Consider the following 20,727-nt stretch of genomic DNA (forward strand, 5'->3'; position numbering starts at 1 on the left):
AAAAAGCCCGAGGAGACAGGAGGAAAGATGCCTCCCTCCTCTTGCTGGCCCTGGGGGACAAGGGGATGGCTCTGATGTGAGGTGAAGGGGACAGCAGCTGTCCTGGAGCAGGGGACATGGCAGGAGGACACTGGGGGCAGGGGGAGGGTGACAGGGGAAAACTGAGCTAAAATGGCCACAGTTTCAATGCAGACAGAAGTCCCCGTGTCCCCACCTGCCAGGAGGCGGCCCAGAGCAATGCTCCCCCTGCCCAGGCTTTCCCAGAGCAGCCAGGCTTTGACTGCACGGAGACAGGGAAAAGGGGAAAATCCAAATAACTGGATATCTTCCCCTTTTCCAACACCAAACAGTTTTGTCAGGGGAAACAGAACCTGATTCCCATCCCTATCTCAATGCAGGCAATGAGGGACAGCCCTCAGGAAGTCTGATGCGAGGAGACAAGCCAGCACTATGCAACATCTTTTCTGTTTAATTCCACATCGTTGGGTTTAGGGTTCTCGGGGCTCTCTCTGAGCAAGGGCCCGTCCATCCCAGCTGAGCAGAGCGCCCATGGGGGAGATGGTGTCCCCAGGCAGCTCCTTCCACCCCGAGAACATGGGCAGGTTACACCTCACCTTGGAGAGGAACGTCAGGAAAGTGTCTCACCTCCCCTTCCTCCTGCCCCTCATTCATAAATTTAATAAAATAACAATAATAATAATTAAAACAAAGGCTTATTGGAGCTGTTTCTGCTCAACCTTCCAAAGTCTCTTTTCATGTCACTCTCTGGAATCAGAATTTTCAAGAAATACTGTGAGAAAAAAAGAATAATAATAATAATAATAATAATAATAATTATAATAATAATAAAAAGCATCTGGAACCAGCTCAGAAGATTTCTAATGCTTTTCAGCTTGACTGACTTGGAGTGCATTGACCACACCGTTTATATTTTCTTCAGGTACCTGCAAGAAAACAGAAAGAAAGGTCATGCTCTAGCAAAAGCCAGGAAATGGGCAGGAGACAAGGCAGAAGATTCCCAAGGAGCCAGGTACGTTGCTGTTGTACACCTGAACTCCACTGAGAAAGGACTCCATCTGCAAGAGACACCCTCTGGTTCGCAAGCATTAACCCATGGTACCCCTAGGAGCAAACACCCTAAGTGACATCTGGCTGGTTTGCTGTCTGCATGGTGCGTACTGGTGGGGAGGCAACTGTTTGGGGGGTTTTCCTTTCCTTCTCCTCCTCCTTCCCCCTCATTTCCCTTCCTTTTGTTCATAAAGCATTTGTGCGACAAGAGCTCACTCATGCAAGGTGTCTGTGCTGATGCCTAAGGGCTCCATGATGCTCTCTAAGGCATCTTACAGGTTCAGGACCCATAAGTGTGATGACAGAGAACATGTTCATCAAAATAAGAGAACTGCCTGTCTGCTTGTGGTGGGAGGTCCCACATGGTGTGGTGTAGCACCTGAGATTTCTTACCCAGTCTTGTGATGGGACATAACCATAGAAGTCCATATACAAAATTATTAGTGGGTGTCTTTTCGCAATTACTGCAAGAAAACACTCTTTCAACACAAGATGCAAAAGATGTCAGAGTGAGTGTCACTGGTACAAAAGAATCACAAGTTACATCAGACAGAAAAGAGGCATCTGACATTATATAAACTCAAAGATGACACTCAGGGGATAGGCAGCGAACAGCTCTTGGAAAGTGGAAAGGGGGCTGAGGGAAAAATAAACAGTCTGTGAGCTGCTGCAAGAAGCCAAAATAATTCACATTAAGTTGAAGAAGGGACTGTCTCCTCTGTGAGGTATTTGAGTCCTTAGCCAGAAGTACAATACCTGGATTCACTGGACACCCTCCAGAGCTCAGACAGTGGAAATACAACTGGACTGAGATTTTCTGCAAGGCTTTTAACAGACCTGGGGGAAAACCCCATGAGAAGTAACAAGAAAAATACTCATTTTTCCAATGGGAAGATGGAATAGGAGTGGGTAACTGATGATGTGTGAACACAAGTCAGCTGGGAAAGGAAGGAAATAATCTTAAAACCACCATACAGTAAATTCTTCTGGGTTAGGAAGAAAACCCCAGTAAAACTCCACCACTGCAGGGAAGAGACACCGAGACAGGACTCTCCACTGTCTCCCCTCCATTATTTTCCCCAGTATATTGAACACTGCAGCGGAAGAAGCTGACTCTCCAGAAGATAATAAGAAAAGACAGGAATCAATTTTGTAAAACACATTTTTTTAGCCAGCCCCACTGGGTGATCAGTGGGTCTCTCCTTGTGCTCCTTCAGCGCAGTGCAGAAGCAGGAGGAAGCAGAACCGGCCAGTTCTGGCCAACTGGCTTTGACCTGCATGGATCCATCTCCTTACTTCAACACAACGGCCTGATCCTTCATTCACCGCAAAACGCTTGACTCCCTTAACGCTGAGGAAATGGTATTGATCATACCACCAATATTTGGACTGGATTTTCTCCAGGACAGATGTGTGAACAGTTCTGATTTGTACGACACATCCTAATTGGTCACCAGTGGAGAAGTCCTACCCTCTCTGCCCCTTAGAAAAGGTCCCTACCCCAAGGCAGCTGGTGCAAGATGTTCCCTTGTCAGCTAGAGGGTAGATCAAAGCATCTACCACAAAGTGAAAAGTAAAGCTACAAACTACGTCCCAGACACTACTTCAGCCTCATTAGATGCAAAATGCTGGTGAAGAAGACCAAGATACCTCTGAGCATGAGGCAGAGAGCAGAGCACCTGGAAAAGGGACTCTTCTCACTTGCTCTCTCTAGAGGGAGCTGGAAACCACAGCTCTCTTCCCCCTGACCCGATGGCACCCAGAGGACACACCAGAGACCTGGAAGTTCCCATCTCAGCATTGTCTCCCAAAGGGATTTCTTCTCAAGCATAGATTGTGATTTCCAAGTCAAACTTCTACAGCTACAGCACTGCAGGAAGACCTGAGTATTAACGTCCAGGTCAAACAAAAATTAAGCAACAAAACCCACCTTAAGATGCACAGGAAAAAAAAAAGATGAGGTGAAAGGGAACAAAAGTTTTTATAAAGTACTCTAGATTTTTGATAATAAATACTGAACAACCTTAAAGAAAGGGAGGATGTAGAGAAAGGATTCAAGATGCACTTAGACCTTGAGAAAAGTCACTAGAAGTCAAGGTGTTTGGGTGGCAAAGTTAGGGAAAACAAAAAGACAAAACTAGGTCAGGCTACTGGCCAACAAACCCAACCTACAGCCAGCAAGCACACAGCCCAGGAACCATGCCTGGAGCAAAATCAAGCAAAGGAGGGCTTGAAATGCACCTTGCACATGGTGGAAGGATTTGAAAGCTTGAATGGCACTGTCCAGATGAAAAGGCTTTTAAAACCATACAAAAAGAAAACAGCAAGTAGCAAGGAAAATGCTAAAACACTGATCTGAGTAACGAAGAGCTGCAGACCTCAGTGCATCACCCAAATAATACCCTGCCAGCTGCTGGGAGACAGGGATCTGCTGCGCTCAATGTAGCAGGATGAGCCACTTTTCAAAGGCAGAGCTGCTGCAGAGTCATCACAATTGCAGGGCGCAAGTTGTAAGCGGAATGTCTGTTTGAACCAACAGGGCTTAGCTCTCCAGATACTGCTTGACAACTAGAAGCACTATGCACCTTGTGCTCTGGGCAGGAAGCATGCACCGGCGGCCACAACAACAGGTAGGAATGCGAGGCAAAGCTAACAGTATTGATTTTAAAATGGTGTTTTATTAGCTTATCTTATCGGCACAGTTAATATCCAAGAAAAGAAGACAAACATATATAACACTTTGACCTTTGCTATCTGGAATAATATTTACTTTTACTCTTTACACACATGACCTATAGTCTGCAAATGGTTCACACCAACTGTGAAAAACCAAAGTGATTAGCTGAAAAAAACCCTCCTTGAACTCACTGGAGCTTTTACAGGTCAAAAGTAAGGCCTGAGCAGTGAACGTACAGTCATAAAAGGAGAAGCATAATGCAATAAAGTGCAAATTTAGGAAAAAAAAACCCAAAAGCACAAAGCAGCTGCGTGTTGCTGGCTTTGTTAGCACATGGACTACTGACTCCCTCCCTCAGGGAATGGGCTCCAAGTCAAATGCCATCCTGTTTGTGGCTACAGATATAGCAATTTTCCCTTTCCAGGGAAATTCCTCGTTTTTGAGGGTGTCCTATACAGCCAAAGGAAGAGCAGAGGTAGGCCTAGATGGTAAAATATCCACCAGTATAAAAGAGGAGAGAGCCCTGTATGAGTGGCAAGACCCTCATGCTGATGACTCTGCTGCAACTGCTTGTGGGCACTCATAAGAACAAACACAGCATCATCCTTCTCTGCTTCAAAATCACCTCCCCTTGAGGTGCTGACAATTACTGCTATTTATCAAAGGCCCATAAGGAGGATGAGGCAAGATCAGATGGGTCTCAAAACACAAAGGTTACAGCCATGGAGGTACCATGAGATGAAGGCAGGGGTCTGCTATTGGGAGACTCTCCAAAAAGTCCCCCCACACAAAGGCACCCACCTGACAGCCTGGAGCCTCTGACTACACATGCAGGAAAAGAAGAGGGTTTGTGTCTGTTTCTAATAAAAGATAGTGGTACAGTGGCAGAGAGCGCTCAGGGAGGTCAGGAGGTCTCCATTGCTTCAGGTCTTTAAGGACTGAGACCAGCCTTTTGCAAGAATGACACTATGACACTCCCTAGCATGGCTTTGCCTTGGGGTAGGGCTGGCCTTGGTGCAGGAGCCTCTGACTCAGGGCACTGACAACCAGGAGGCTGGGGAGAGGTATCTGCTGAGCTACGTCAGAGCAAAGGCATTCCAATAAGCTCTCCAGATGGGAAGTGAAGTTTTCATCATAAATTTTCTCCCAGGGAAAAGATCTCCCTTATTCCAAAGAAGCTGTCTGGATACTCACCAACGCGTGATCAAACTTAAAAGTACTGATGTAGTAGGCTGGGATGTCAGCTGCGGCCAAAGGCTCAGAAATCTGAGCAACAATTCCACATTCATCTGTGGGGGAGATAAAAATCAATCATTGTGTGAATGGCACCTGAGTATCTTGCAGAACTCCTGGGTCTTGCCAGCTCCACACCTATACAGAGAGGAGTTTGTCTTCACAAACGCCAACCAGAAAGGATCTCTGATTCTATGTGTTATTTCTCACAGAATCAGGTTCTTTGGGCCACCATGATACAGTGCACATTTAATTTTATTGCGTTCTTTTTGTTACAGAGAAATATAAGTCCCCCAGAGGCACAAACATTAGAACTGGAAAGATTTTCAAAGGTCCAAAGAAAGGTGATTAATAATGTTCAGGAAGGAAGCACCAAAACCAGTCTCATATACCCTTAACCTCCATTTTTCTCTTTAATTGCTATCAAATGCTTTGCCCTGCATCTCTGAGAGAAGAGATGCTGACCTGCTGGTTGGCCTGGACACATGGCTCCTAGACTGTACACCACCACAGCCCCTGAGACAGGACTTCACACCAGTTAAATCTGTCCTGCTCATCGCAGATCAATGGCACATTGTTTCCACATGACATCTGAATTTCACTGATCCAAATGGAACATTTTAACTCGATTTTAAGCTAACATATTTAGACACTGCATATTTAGGGGACTGGTGGGTGTCCTGATGTCCTGTCAGTGACATACACTGTGCCATTCCTACATATTTTGCCTCTAAGATGCATAAAGAGAAGGTGCATGAAAATTTCCTTCTTGCATCTTTTGGTTGGCTGGTGTAGAAGCTGCAATTAAATATAAAACTTGGCCAAACATTTTTCAGACATGTTCTTGAAGCCTGTATTTTATAACTGTTTCAGAGACCATGGGAAGGAGCCCCAGTGTTTTCTGAACATAAGGCTTTGTAGCAATATTCAGGTTGGACTCCTTAAAATGACAGGGGACATAAAAATAAGAAGGACACTTCTGCAGACGTAAAGCGTTTGCTCTGTGCTACTTAGGTCCAATATTCTTTTGAGTAGAGAAAATGTGTGCAGCATTGGATGTAAAACAGGTCTATGAATAGGACTCCCACTTGGACTCCTATAAATCTATACTAGATCTACTAAAATCACAGAGTTGCCCAAGGATCACACTGGAGCATGACAGTGTGTTCTGCCCACTGATTTCAGTAATCTGCAACGCATTCCCATGCCATCTTTTTGTCTACTTTTTCTCTTTAAACAGAGACCCAGCTGCAGCTACCTCCCAAGTCCAGCAGATGAATGCAATTTAGATGGAGCTGTCAAGCATGTAGCACTTTCCAAAGTATATTTAGAAGTTTGACTTATTAGGTAGGAGTCAGACTCCTCCTGTTTGAAAATCTCAGCTTGCAAAGTCATGTTAAGCTGCTCTTAAAAAGCCTCAGCCTCAGATGGATTTTTCCATCATCCCTGAAGGCCCTGAGGCAACTGACTACCTGTGCACCAACTGATCCCCCAAATGTCTACCTACCGAAGCCAAGAGGCTGCCCACCAATCCGCACCATCTTCCAGAGCTCACCAGATGCACTTGTAAACAACAAATTATTAGGAAATCTGTAAAAGAAAGGAACACCGAACATAGCAATTAAAACACAGCAGCATGTCAAATTCTGCCTGAGGGGATGCTGCTGTTCCTGTATCCCTGCACTGTTGGAAGCCAACAATAGCAGCAGCAGCTCAATGAAACTGAGAAAACTCAAGGCAAGAGGGACAGATACACCTGCCTGCCCCTCCAGATGTCCTGTGGTCCATCAGCATCTGATGCTGGAGGTGTGCAGAGGCACCCAGAGAGGCACAGGGAAAGATCTCTAAGAAACAGACCATGTCCCAGCTTTACAAAGGTCGAAACTGTTAATCAGAAGGCGTGACTTGAGCTGCATTTAGAAACACCTAGGGACAGAGTATGTTTCCACACCTACTCTCTTAGGAATGTGAATGGTCACCACTGTTTTTGTGTCTGAGCATCATCAGTGCTTTTTTCCATACCATCCCTGTTTGATCCCTGCTGAGATCCCATTTCTTAGCGGTAGCTAAGAGACTTGCCCAGGGTTAAGCAGGCAGTCTGTGACAGGGCTCTCCAAGCACCAGGCTGCCGCTCCAACCGTCTACCCTCTCTTGAAGGCAGACGGAGCTTTACTCCTATTAAGGTCAAAGAAATTTTCAAGAGGGCAATTAATAGTTTGCAAAACAAGTCCCTAGGGCAGGCAAGAATCAAACCCAACCACTGCACTGTGTGTCAAGAGCAAATCTATGCACTGCATCTCAGTGCAGCATCCCGCCCAGCCTCCAGACCTCAGAGACTTCTGTGATGTGAAGCTGCAGAAGTATACACACAGAGACAGGCTGATCTTTGCTCCCAAGCTGATTTTCTCCCTGCCAGACAAACGAGTCCTGGGCTCTGGCTGCACAGGGGTGACTCAGTACATTATCATCACAAGGAGACTCTGAGCCCAGCCATGTGTAAAAGCAAAGTGGGAGGACAGCACCGCTGACATCCCCACCCTGCTTTTGGCCTTTAGCAGTAAATATTCAACCACAAACACCAGATTTTCTTGGGTTTGCTCTTAAAAGCACAACTAATGAACAATGCAATAAAATGTCAACATCACTTTGCTCCAGTGTTCTTCTTTCAAAAGTGAGGTAACTCTGCATTACAGTGGCTTGTGATTTCACTGAGAGCTTGGACAGATAAGCCCAAAATTCAGGAGCTGGAACTAACATGCCAGACCTCAGCCAGAAAAGTGACATAGAATGTACAGGCACATCATACCCATGCAATGAGGCTCCCAAGAATTAACATGGAAGAGCTTAAGCTGCTTCCTGCTCCTTTGAAAACCTCCCACGTGCTTTTTTGGGGTCCAGAAGACCCTAAGACCAAAGCTCACCTCTGTTGTGTCTGGACATCCATGACCAAGGAGATGTAACCCTCAATGAGAGAAAAGGAGAAAAAGCGAATGTGTCCCGAGTCTTCGTTGCCCACCACTGATTCTTTTACTCTGAAGAAACAGAAGACAACAGCAGTCACTGTGGCTAGAAGAACAAAGGAAGGTTTTTAAAGCAGATATATAGCCAGTAACACCAGGAATGTTCATACACTGACTTGGGGAAGTGACTCTGTGTCCTGTCACATTAGACTGCTTTTCAATTTTTGGATTTTGCTGGGGAAAAAATGCCAGTCCCCACAATTGACAAAACTCTCTAAACCCTGCCCCAAGGTCCTCTCACAGGAGGCTGTGGGCCAGGAGCCACAGGCCCCAATGGGCAGCAGCAGAGCCAGCTGTACATCTGCCGGTCATACGCAGATATACAGCGCATGGATCACATTGCTGCTCTTAGCTTAAATCTAAAGATTTAAGCTTTCCAAAAAGACTCAGCTTTCCAAAGCCAGTGGATGTCTTTGGGCACCTCCAGTGTCCTATTTGGCTTCCATCTCTCAGGACAACCTTCTTGAGCCTGTGAAACCTCCCTCCCTAAGAGCTGAGAACTGCCACAGCATAAGGCCACAGCAGATCCCTGAGCATCCTGGCAGAGCAATGTGCATTTGTGCCTCCAAACACCAGCCACACCTCCCCCAGGAGCCTGTCTCCCTGCTGGGACCTACCCATTGGAGTAAAACATGACATCCATTAGTAGTGTAGCAACAGTGGGAAGGGTATCTGGATCCAGGCTGGTGACGCAGAACATATTACTCGGACTGGAAAGGGGATGAATGACAGGCCTCTGAACTGAAAGAGACACACACAGACACACACAACTATGAAGCCACATCTGCAGCAGGTTCATGTTCCACTAGACATGTTATCCATGTATCGGCAGCGGCCGCAGAGAAAGCTGACAGCATTTGTAAGCAAGTTCCTCACTGCTCAAGTCCTGCTGGCTCTCAGACAGGGACTGAAGAGCCTGGGGACAACCTGCTCCTGTGGTGTGCTCCTTGGGGTATAGGGTAGCATCATTCTGAGTACCCTGCCCTGCATGGGGCACAGATCAGCTCCCTGCTCATAGGGGCTCTCAGGCCATCAGATGCATTCACATCAGACAAGGGCAAGCTAAAGGAGGTGCCAATACAAACTGAAAGGTACAAATAAACTCAGGCTTCTACCATTTAAAAGACAGAGCTATGGAAGGCATTTCTCCAGCTCCTGTTGCGGCAGTACACCCTCTTTTCCCTCCTTTTCGGGGGCCTATTTTGCCATGATATCTACAAAAATTCAAAACCAGCTGCCATGCAGCAGCTTGGCAAACACACCGCAGCCAGGGGCTGAGAAGCAGCCAGTGTTTAGGCATGCAGCTACTAAATAGACCACCACAGCACATTGCATACCTGTGCATTATCAACGTGTGTTTCACTATGCCCTTCCTTCACACGTTCTGCATCAGGCTCATTTTCTTAAACAAGATGATTTATAGCTATGGAGTGATGAGGCTGAGTGGCACTTTGTAATAACTGAGCCCTGCTTTGTTTGGTTACAGCACAAAATTACACACAGGTGTGTAGGTAAACATATGGATTTAAGTAGTTCCTTTTCCTGATTGTGCCCTTTGCTTGATGCTTGTTCCTCTAGACTGGAAACATCCTCAGGATCTGTACAGCCCTGGGCTCATTGTAGCCTTGATTCTGACTGGTATTGAAGTGTGAAAGTTGAACAACATTCTCTGTGCATCACTGCAATACTTAAACAAACTTTCATATAAGCCATTTTCCACTGAAATGCTGAAACATGGAAATATGGACTACACATAATGTTAGTTTTGCAACTAAAATGAACTGTACTTTAACCAGTAGAGAGGTTAAAGGCATGTCTCCTCTAGAGATGTGAAACCAGCATTACAAGGCTCAAATTCAGCAAAGCCCAGCAGCACTGCTCAGAAAGTTAAGCACCTATCCAAATCCTTGGCTGAACAGGGGTAGACTCAGGTGTGTGCTAAGATAGTTTATTATCTTACAACAGGATAACATTCATCAAAATGTTGAAGGGAGGTAGGAGGGAGACTTTCACTCCCATGTGTCATGGAGACCAACTCCCTGGCAAGCTGAGCCCATGCTGGTCCTTACCTAGTTTTGGTTTGACAAATCCATTTGTTATCCCAAGGTCATCAGCAGCCACTGTCTCCCCATTCACTACTCTGAGGATGGTGAACTCAGCAGCCAGTGTGTGCATCACGAAGGGCAGGTCTCGCTCACGTACCTGAAGTTGACAACAGGATTATCTCATGGTGGTGTGCACCAGAAGTGAGAATACACTGCAGTGGAGCTTATGTGCTCTCAGGGCACAGAAAAGTGGACACATCACTCCTGCTTGAGCCAGCAGGGGTGTAAGGATAAACATCACCTGGATGTGTCTCTAGAGAAGCATATTTGGAGATATATCAATAGTACTAAGCACCACAGTGCTTTTCATCATAGAATAATAGAATCATAGAACCACAGAATGGTTTGTTGGAGGACCTTAATGGTGGGAAGGGACCTTAAAGCTCACCCAGTTCCAACCCCCTGCCACGGGCAGGGACACCTTCCACTAGAGCAGGGTGCTCCAAGCCCCTGTGTCCAGCCTGGCCTTGAGCACTGCCAGGGATGGGGCAGCCACAGCTTCTCTGGGCACCCTGTGCCAGCGCCTCAGCACCCTCACAGTGAAACTTCTGCCTAAGAGCTCATCTCAATCTCCCCTGTGGCAGGTTTAAGGGTCCTAAAGGGGTAGGTCAAGGGCCTGAAATGCCCTGAAAAAGGGCATTTTCACTACATACCCTTGTATAAAGTCCCTCTCCAAGACTATGGAAAGAGTGTGGAGACTTCTAAAGGGGAGATGTCTCACCTTTCCAGCTTCCCTTCAAGAACAAAGCACTGCCTACTCTTCAGCCTTGTTTCCTAAGAAAATAAAGCTTACATGTGTAAGCTTTACATCTCACACACATATGTGTGAGACAGAAAGACAGTCTGTCTATACCCCAAACAACTTCAGAGCCTCGTGGCCATCATCAGCCAACCCGACAGCAGCTTTAACTCTTAGAAAACCAATGTCTAAGTGATGGTAGGAAATGCTGCCAGTACCTCCATTAAGGGAAAGACTGCAATGTGGGCTCAGCATTATTAGACACCAGATAACCCATACCAACAAATGCTCCGCAGAATCATGGAAAGGATCTTAAGATCATCTAGTTCCAACCCCCTGCCATAGGCAGGGACACCTCACACTAGACCATGTCACCCAAGGCTCTGTCTAACCTGGCTTTGAACACTGCGATGTCATCATGTCATCATCCCATAGGAAAAGCTCCTGAGATGCCAGAGAGCCTAACTACAAGGCACAGAGCTCTGGGGAAAGACAATTTTGGTACTTCTGCTGCTCCTGAAACAACTTGTTCCCAGAAATGTCATTAAAACTGCTCAATGGACCTTTCATCTGCTGGCAGGTAACTCTGCCTGGTCTTCTCATGTCCTCTTACCAGGATGAAGTCCGTCTGATAGGTGGAGAGCATGAACACTGAGATGTTTTGGTCAGCTAGTGGTGCTATTACTGACTTGGCAATTTTGGTCACTCCAATGGGCTGGGAACCAGAGAAGCCGCCTCCACCAGACACCACGTTGAGGGCAAGCCATGTCGCATCAGCCACGCTCAAGTGTTCCGAGGAAGGGAGCTCTGCAAAGACACAGGGAGGGGGGATAGAGATTGGTTTTAGAGGCAGAGATAGCCAGGTCCACATTCTGGTTCATATGTGGTTAGCACAGACCCCAGTGCGATGAATGAGATGAGCCCACTGGGCTTCCCACACTGCTATTCCAGCCAACCTCCTGGGCTTCCCACACTGCTTCACAGGATGGTACTGTGCTGTGTTTTAGATACACCAAGTGCATGCACTTCCACTGCAGGATTCATACAGATTTTCAAGGATAACACACTACATGCGCCTCAGCAATTAGCTCAGATGCTGGTGACCAGCACTACTGATTTCCCCATGTGGCAACAGCCTGAGGTCTTTAACTTAACTCAAATCTCTTTCATCACACAATTTCTCTAGATACTTTACTCGAGCTTTTACGGTCTCTTTTATTTCCTTTTTCCTGCTCTAAACCCAGATTTTATTCTTCTGGAGTCAAGATGGAGGTTGACAGAGCAGCCTGGGCACTAGCCCAAGACTTTGGAGATGCAGAGCAGGGACCCTATGCATCTGTGGGCTGCTGCCTCCATCTCTAAAGCAGAAGTCAAGAGCCTCACAGCTCTATAAGGGATGGATGGTCTAACATATACACCAGAGATCAAGGTGACCACGTACAAAGATAATAGAAATCTTTTTAAGAATAACCCCAGTTCCATTCCATTCGCTTCTAGTCTATTGTCTTAAGTAGTTAAAAATGTGCAGCTAAACCACTTAATACTGTTTTAAAGAAACCTTTATGTACTAACAGCCCATAAAATCAGGTGCAGACTCTATAATGAAGGCATAAGCTTCTCTAAGTTTTTCTGGACTTTGGATTTTGGTTTGGCAAATTATAGAAACAAACAGGTCAGATCCAGATCCAGATTTACAAATGCATAATCCCAGTTAAAACTACTCGGCGTGAGGAACCTGACCTCAGATGCAGACCCAGCCAGCAAAGACACAGCAGAGATCCCAGCAGAAACCTACACACTTTGCTTAGAGGTTAAACGCAGCCCAGCAGTCCCAAAGCATGAATCCCAGCACTGCTGCTCTTGCAGTCAGTGCCCTGGCACTGCAGGCAAATCACTTCATGTCTCCATCCCCACGTGTCCTACTCCGTCCACCCACTCCTGGCTCCTCCATACACTTCTTTCTCCTTTCCTTCTCCTTCAGTGAGACCTTTGGGAGCTGATTCTGTACAGCTCCAGACACCATGTAATAGATTCCTAACCTCACCCCCTCTGAATCCCCAGGCACCACTGCTGTGAGACAATGACAGGGCTGAAAACCCAAAATGAACTGAATAACAAATACTATTCATTTTCCTCTCCTCAATAACCTCAATTGTGCGTGCCATGAAAATAACCCTGAGCAAACACACTGCAAACAGTGGGGACACTGAAGGTTCTGCATTTTGATGTTTAGCTTCATAGACCAATGTTTCTTTTTTACTGAATAATCAGAGCTTATGTGGAATGAAAACTAGACACCAGGGAGAGGGGGTAAGTTTGTGCATGAATCAATAGCATGTTACCTCAGAGAGACCAGTCCAAGTTGCTTGCAGAAAATTATTGCAGCAAAATACCATTTTCTGATCAGACAGCCCTTAGTATCAGAAAAGCACCCCCAAAACAAAGCTTACTACATCAATTGGCATGGAGGAGCTAGGGCTCAAAACAACTGCTGCTGATCTAATAAGCAGCTGACGTCTTTTTTTCCTTTATTCCCACCTCTGCTCCTTGCCTGTGAAATAAAGAAGAAGAAGGGAAAAAAAACCCAGATGTGTTCCTTCTTTGGACATGTATTTGCTCCCTGGCAGCCCGGAGTGGGCAGGCACAGGCGAGGCCACCTGCACGTCATCGGTATTTACACTTCCATTTCCCACATCCCAGAGCCATTAAAGCAGCCAGGCAGCTACATCATGGAAAGGTCAAGTGACACCTTCCCTCTCTGCAGACTCATCCCCAAAAGCCTCTGGCAGTGCGGCCGCCCCAATCAGTGCACAGGATGCACGGGCAGCTCCACGTGCGCTGGGGTCTGGTGCTCACCGACCTGGACGCCCACAGCGAGCACGTCCCAGATGTGCCGAAGTCCACTCATCATAGATTTACAGACTGGTTTGGGTTGGAAGGGACCTTAAAGCTCATCCAGTTCCAACTCCCTGCCATGGGCAGGGACACCTTCCACTAGAGCAGGTTGCTCCAAGCCCCATCCAGCCTGGCCTTGAACACTGCCAGGGATGGGGCAGCCACAGCTTCTCTGGGCACCCTGTGCCAGCGCCTCAGCACCCTCACAGGGAAGAGCTTCTGCCTGAGAGCTCATCTCAATCTCCTCTCTAGCAGATTAAAGCCATTCCCCCTTGTCCTGTCCCTACAGGCCCCTGCCAAAAGCCCCTCTCCAGATCTCTTGTAGGCCCCCTTTAGGTATTAGAAGACTGTTATAAGGTCTCCCTAGAGCCTTCTCTTCTCCATCTCTCTCAGCCTGTCTCCAGAGCAGAGGGGCTCCAGCCCCTGCAGCATCTCCATGGCCTCCTCTGGATTTGCCCAAGCAGGTCCACGATGACTTGTTCCAGCAGCAAGAAGAAATCACAACTCATTTCCCTCTCTATAAACAGAGTAGATGATGTTCCTGCTTTGTACAGGTGACGTGGGCCTGGCTGCAGTTCATTAAATACCAGTTTCAATAGTATTTTGGGTCAGGGATGTGGCGGAAGATGCAGTATTTCACGGTGTACAGAGGCGTTATCACACTTCACTCCGGCAGCAGTGGGACTGGAGAAGCTGCCCGGAGAAGACCTCATCAACCTTTTCCTCATGGGGCAGAAAGGCTGATTTGCCCACTGCATTTGTAATTACTGGAAAGTGTTGATCATGTTTGGTTTTATGTGTTTAACAGGCCCTATGAAGTGTGACAGGGGCCATTGCATTGGCTTAAGTAACCTGCTTCTCATCGTTCAATTAACTTTGCAAAAAATATATAGAAAGTGACTGAAATACTGATTTTGAACACGGTTTCCACTAGGCAGCCAGATGGAAAAGTACAACCCAAATTTTAATGAAACAAACCCAGGCCAGAGGCTCAACAAATTCGACTAAACAGCACCAGATAAGCCACATGGGAAAGTGCTTTGCCCAGGAAGCCGTTAAATGCAGTAAACCCAAGGAGAGCTGAAAACATCAAATGCAACATTAACACAGACTCAGTGAGGCAGGATAAGGTAATAAATAAAGAGCAAAATGAGGAAACACCCATATTTCAGTACCAACCCACCAAACCTACCATCACCACCACTTCCCTGCAGGAGAGCAGAGCTCCTGACACCACAGAGCTGCCATGAACCCCACCAACCTACACAAGAGGCAATCACCTTGATAGCCCAAGTACAGCACTCATCTTGTGTATGATTCTGCCTGGCAGTGCAACGCTAGGTACCAATTGCTGATGGGCTCCAACAGCCCATGGTACCACTCTCCATTTTCTCTCATCCAAAATTCTCCCTGCTGCATGAAATCTGCAATGCCACCAAGCAGACAGATGCCATGTGGGACACAGCACCCCCCAAGGGAAATATTAAACCAATGCCAATTCCTGCTCAAACCAAATCCAACCACATGTCAAATAAGGTTTAGGGCATGAGTTAAATTGATTATTCACAGCATAGGCATCTATCTGGAGCCTCACTGGCCCATGTGGCAGGTAGAGCTGAAGCAAAGCAGAATCCATGGCACACGTCATCCTGGGATGCAAGGTGCTGAGTATCATATTGGCCATAATTGGCTCCTGAGCTCAAATAATCAATACCATTTCCAGGGAGGACAACAAACACTGGCTAAAACCCAAACAAGGATTGAATTGCTGCTGCCAGAGCGTTACAAAATGCTGTAAGTACTGTGAGCTGGTGCTCCACGTGGCACTCTTAAAATACCTTTGGGAGGATGCTGGCCAGATGATGAGCTTCCAGCTCATGGGTCTCTGCAAGCTTTCTGTGATCACAGAAAGCATGGAAGGACAATCTCCTGGTTGACAGTCCTGACCAAAGAGCCATCCCAATGGTGTGGGTCTGCACAACCTTTATCTGTTTTCTGAAAGAGCACTGGGAAACGTGCACATGCTCCAAGAAAGTGCAGCGCCACCAGAACTTTTTATCCCCTTTCTGTACCTAATTTAAATGGGTTCAAATGTCTCATAAAAAGGTTACAGTGAAGGGGGATAACTGGAAAATGCACAGTTCCGCAGCAGAAATGCATCTCACCTACCCACACTGGTAACCGGGTCAGGGCTGTGCAAAGAACTGCCAACCAGGGACATACTCCCTTCCTCCAAAAGGATACCCTGTGAGCTGTTCTCTGCGGCCCTCTTTCCAACTTAACGGTGATCCCACCTGATGACACCTATTAGCTTTCAAGTGAAACTGCAGATATATGATGGGCTTTTTGTAGTGCTTGGAGAGAAATGAAGGCACTCAGCTGGTTTGGTTTTGGTGTGGCATGTTAGATCATCTCCTTAGCACTCATCTTCACAAATTTCTGTGTTCTAGCAGAGTAGTCTCGGTGATGTACTACTCCTTCAGTTGTTCTGGTACTCTGAATGAACCAATTGCTCATTCAATTCATCATTAGAGAGTTACATCTGCAGCCACGGCTAACTCCAAATGTTAAAAAATAATGAAGTTTAAAACATACTATGGATTGTTTGACCACCCTTCTGGCTACAGATCCCTTGCACTGGACTTATTTCACCTTTTATAGCCTCCCTCTGCAAAAATGCCAGCAAGACTCCTGCTTGTATTAAAAAGTTAGAGGAAAAGGCTCTGGCAGTAGCAGGACTCCACTGGTCAAGCATTAAAAATAAAAGCACTGCCAACTGCAAAATCCATGATAAATTGGGAGAGCTGTCGCCAATGTCTCTATGTGGCAGCACAGTTTATATATCTATAAATATTTTTAATATGATTTTTATGTTTATTAAAGGGTTCTCTTCCTACTGCCCAGTGGAAGCTTTTCATTGCTCTGCAGTTTTCAAATCCCCTCTTGTAATGAAGTGAGGGATTATCACAGATTGTAAAGCCCGATCCAAAGCCTGGGCATCTTCCTGACTTCTCTGTTGGCTTTATCATGCAGCCAACCGAGGAGGAGCTGGAAATGCCACTGGGTACTTCCCAGAGGAGTGTGTGATGGGACAAGCACCCACAGGCTGATGGGGAGCTGGGCTGCCGAGGGCAGGTCTTCAGCACCCACTGCTGTGGTTTCTCCGACGTCTGATAGAGTGCATGTGTTTAACTGGATGTCTCTGCTCAGAAAATGATTTAGGAACTTCATATCCTTGTGACATTTTGACCACATAAACTCAAAATCTGGAGGGGAGAGTGGGAGGAAGATAACAACCTGAGCCTCATTCCTTTTGAGTAATTGAGCTAACTAAACATTCCTTTAATGTTAGGAAATGGAGCACTCTGTTTCTCTTGCTTCCAGAGAACTGTGCGAAAGGGGATAAAGCAGGGTAAAGATGTCATTTATCAGGTTCTCTAGTGTGCCAGAAAGAGCTCTGGAGCTGGTCCAATGCCAGCTCTATGTGTCCCAGGCTCGCTACTCTGGAATCACAAGGGTTATTCCTGCAGGATGCCCTGTTTCTCACTTTGCTCTGCCTCAAGGCCAAGGCAAAGCGATCCAGTGCTGAGCTTCCCTCACAGGGACACCACCAGTGCAGCAAAAAACATCTTGGGGATGTTACAATGCAAATCATAACCTTTCAGAGCGATGCAAATACCCTTTCTTTTTGCCTCAAAACACAGACACTGCCAGCTTCAACCTTCATCACTGGAAGCAAAGACTTTTGCTGCCACACAAATCCTAAAGAAGCCCCATGAGCAGTTTTTAGTGTGGTGTGAGGCGGCTGCCAGGCAGAAAGTCCTTGGTGTCAGTTGGATTCGAGTGCCACAGAGCAATCCCACACTGAAGGACTTATCTAAGCACAATAGCCCGGCAAGATGAAAGCACCCTGCTTGGCTGTGCATTAGGAAACGTGGTGATTAGGGCCAAAAAGTTAATGCTTTTGTGCGCAAGGATGAAAATCCCACAGCTCTGATTCAGCTGAAATCATCTCACATGCCAATGAGCTCCAGCACATCTTGGGAAGAGGTCGGTGTGCTCACAACAAAGCAGCTTTTGCAATTTTTTCCATTTATGCTAATGGTTTGGTCAGCTGCCACCCTCTGCAGAGAACACCACCAGAGGTGATCATAGAAACAAAGACTGGTTTGAGTTGGAAGGGACCTTTAAAGGCCATCTAGTCCAACCCCCCTGCCATAAGCAGAGATATCTTCAACTAGATAAGGTTACTCAAAGCCCCATCCAACCTGGCTTTGAATGTTTCCAGGGATGGGGCATCTATCACCTCTCTGGACAACCTGTTCCAATAATGGGTGAAGAGGCAGGCACAGAAAACAGCCCTCACAGCACGATACAAGGTGCACAATGCCTCCAGCATCACACCTCTGCCCCCAGCATGCGCTGGGACATGAGCAGTGAGACATCTCACACAGCAACACATAAAGAACTTTTAAAGCACTCATAGCTCCAAATGTTCATTAGATACCAAGTGCTACCAGCAAATGGGACAGCAGGTTTCTCTAGGATCACAGTGGACCATCAAACTTCAATTTGTGGCTCTTGTATTGCTCTTCTTTGTGCATCCCAAATTTCTTCCTGATGGGATGCCCGGGCACCTCTGCATGGCTGGATCCCCAGCGGGGGAACCTCACCTAACTGGGTGCTTCTGTATTTTTGATATTTTCTCCTAACAGAGAATGCAAAACTGAGGGGTTTTTATTCCAAACTCCCTCAACAGGGAAGCTGTGAAACCTGTCATCTCATTTTCCTATTTAGGTATTATCCCACTCACAAAACTGTCAAAAGAACATCGTTAGGTTCATAAACTCCAACACTCTGCACTGAGGAAATGACAGCTTGACATTTTATATATTTAATCTCAATGTTTCTGTGCCTCAGTTTCCTATCCATGAAGTAAGTACAAACCCCCCTATTTCTTCTGAATCTTGCTCTCAAGAAACAGCTGCTCTATTTAGCTGAGGTTTATGTACATCTCACAATTGAAGCATTTCACAGTTAATGCAAAAATCAGCACAAGCAGCATGGAAAATTTCTGCCCAAAGAGGGAGTGTGGCAAAGACTTCAGTGCCTGAAAACAGGGTGAGAATGGGAAGTTTTGCTCTGGCCTCTTCGAGCATCCTTCCTTCATCATTGAGGGAGGAAGCTGTTGGTGCTAGTGCTATTGAAGGGATACTCAGGTAGGTTTGAAAGGCAAAGGTCTCTCACTTTCCACTGTCATGACTGTAAAAGACAGACAAGCAGAGAGACAGAGGGAATGAAAGACAAAGAAGACAAGAAGGAAGCAAAGAAGAAAGCACTCTCAGGAAAAACAAGCACTCAGAGCCTGTCCAAGTCTCCCTCCCTAAGCTCTGAGCAGCCAGCACTCATGCAGTATCCAGTATGGATCAGCTCACCCAAAACCACCTCCCAGAAGGGCTCCCACAGTAATGTCAAGCAGTGCAGCCATTTTCCCTCATTTCTCACCTCAAATTTATCTTATACTGGTCCTTGTCTGCTGCTACAGGTTTTCTTTCAATTCTGGATTAACTACATCTTAAGGCAATTTATGGGTTTACATCAGAATGGGTGAATGTACCCAGTACAATTTCCTCATGTTTTCCTGATAATTCAATTCAAACTCTACCCAGTGTAATAACCAGTTTGAACTTCAAACTATTCATGCGAATAGGACAAATTACATTTACAGGGAATTACACATGGTGACCCCAGGTCCCTGTCCATCTGTCAGAAACTACTGTTGTTACAAGCAAGGGAGTTCTCCAAGCCCTTTATTGGAGGGAAATTACAAACACATTCATCCCACTTTATTTGATAAAAATTGGGAGAGTAAAAAACCTGCTCCAGAGAGCACCGAGGTCACCCAGGACATTTCTTCAAGCCCTGTTCAGAAAGAGAGAGAAATAGCTCCTAACCAGAGACATCAAGTGATTTAATACTGAGTATTTCCACCCACCTTAGGAGCTATCAGAGAGCCTGTGTCAGTTCAGCCACACTGAAGCTTCACTGGCTCCATAAACCATTCACAGGGACATGTGAGTATTCCAAATTTTCAAACCAGCTGGGAACATTTTAGGTAAAGAACCTACTTTTTCTAAGCAGCCCCATCCACTCTCCCCTGCAACACAACCATTTCTACACTCAAGCAGCTCTCCTGCAAGGCCTTTGTAAGAAGCGTGCAGGGAGGGAATGCCACTGCACAGCTTCTCCACTGTTACAGCTCTGCCACATAACTGCATGAAGTAGGAAGCTCTTTCTGACAGCACTGGAGATGTCATACTCAAAGATGAGGAAGTCAGTGTATTTTTACCATTCATGGTACAGTTACACAAAGATATCCCAGGCTCAATGTCCATGCCCTGGGATGGTGGAGGAAGACAGTGTTGCTGCTTCTCTTTGCCCATCTGGGAACACGTGCATCCCTTTCTCAGCAGATGCCAAAAGGATCCATCCTGCTGACATGGACACAGCCTATGTGAAGAGCAGTGAGATGCTGAGGGGTGGCGCCTTCCTGGAAAGTTGACTCGCTAGCCCGTTAAGAGCAGCAGATGTGGCAACGTATTCACACTAATTCCAGAGCCTGGGAAGGAGTATGTGCTAATTAAACTTATTCTTTCTGCTCAGCACGTCCTCAACTGCATTTGTACAGAGCAGAGATGACGCCATGTGGCTGACTGATCTATTTACACCTCTGGAGTCCCCTGCTCATCCCCATCCCCGTTTCCCAATTAAGGGTGCAGACAGGAATTTGGGCTAGTTCCAGCAATCTGATACGCCTGGCACACCACTGGGACTGAAGAGACAAACCAGTGACTTTTACCCAACGTAAGCTGCTCAGGATCTCTCTACTGCCTAAAAACAGGCAAACACACGAACCTGAAAAGCTCATTCCTGACGAAGAGCTAAAATAAAATTAATCTTGTTGCTGGAGCCTGTTGTGAATGCAAAAAA

General features: G+C 46.4%; 1 protein-coding gene across 1 annotated transcript in view; it reads right to left on the reverse strand.

Annotated features, from left to right (window-relative positions):
• Nucleotides 1-446: 446 nt before the first annotated feature.
• The window catches only part of CASTOR2 (cytosolic arginine sensor for mTORC1 subunit 2), a 119,099-nt gene continuing 98,818 nt past the window's right edge, over nucleotides 447-20,727 (reverse strand). The window contains exons 3-9 of the mRNA XM_030472330.1: nucleotides 11,456-11,649; nucleotides 10,068-10,200; nucleotides 8,616-8,739; nucleotides 7,900-8,010; nucleotides 6,486-6,568; nucleotides 4,940-5,034; nucleotides 447-944 (exon numbers count right to left, since the gene is read on the reverse strand). Of these exons, the coding sequence (XP_030328190.1) occupies nucleotides 879-944; nucleotides 4,940-5,034; nucleotides 6,486-6,568; nucleotides 7,900-8,010; nucleotides 8,616-8,739; nucleotides 10,068-10,200; nucleotides 11,456-11,649 (806 nt within the window). The 3' untranslated portion in view covers nucleotides 447-878. The remainder of the gene's footprint in view (nucleotides 945-4,939; nucleotides 5,035-6,485; nucleotides 6,569-7,899; nucleotides 8,011-8,615; nucleotides 8,740-10,067; nucleotides 10,201-11,455; nucleotides 11,650-20,727) is intronic.

This window comes from Strigops habroptila, assembly GCF_004027225.2.
Source record: "Strigops habroptila isolate Jane chromosome 13 unlocalized genomic scaffold, bStrHab1.2.pri S16, whole genome shotgun sequence".
In the NCBI taxonomy this organism is placed as follows: domain Eukaryota; kingdom Metazoa; phylum Chordata; class Aves; order Psittaciformes; family Psittacidae; genus Strigops; species Strigops habroptila.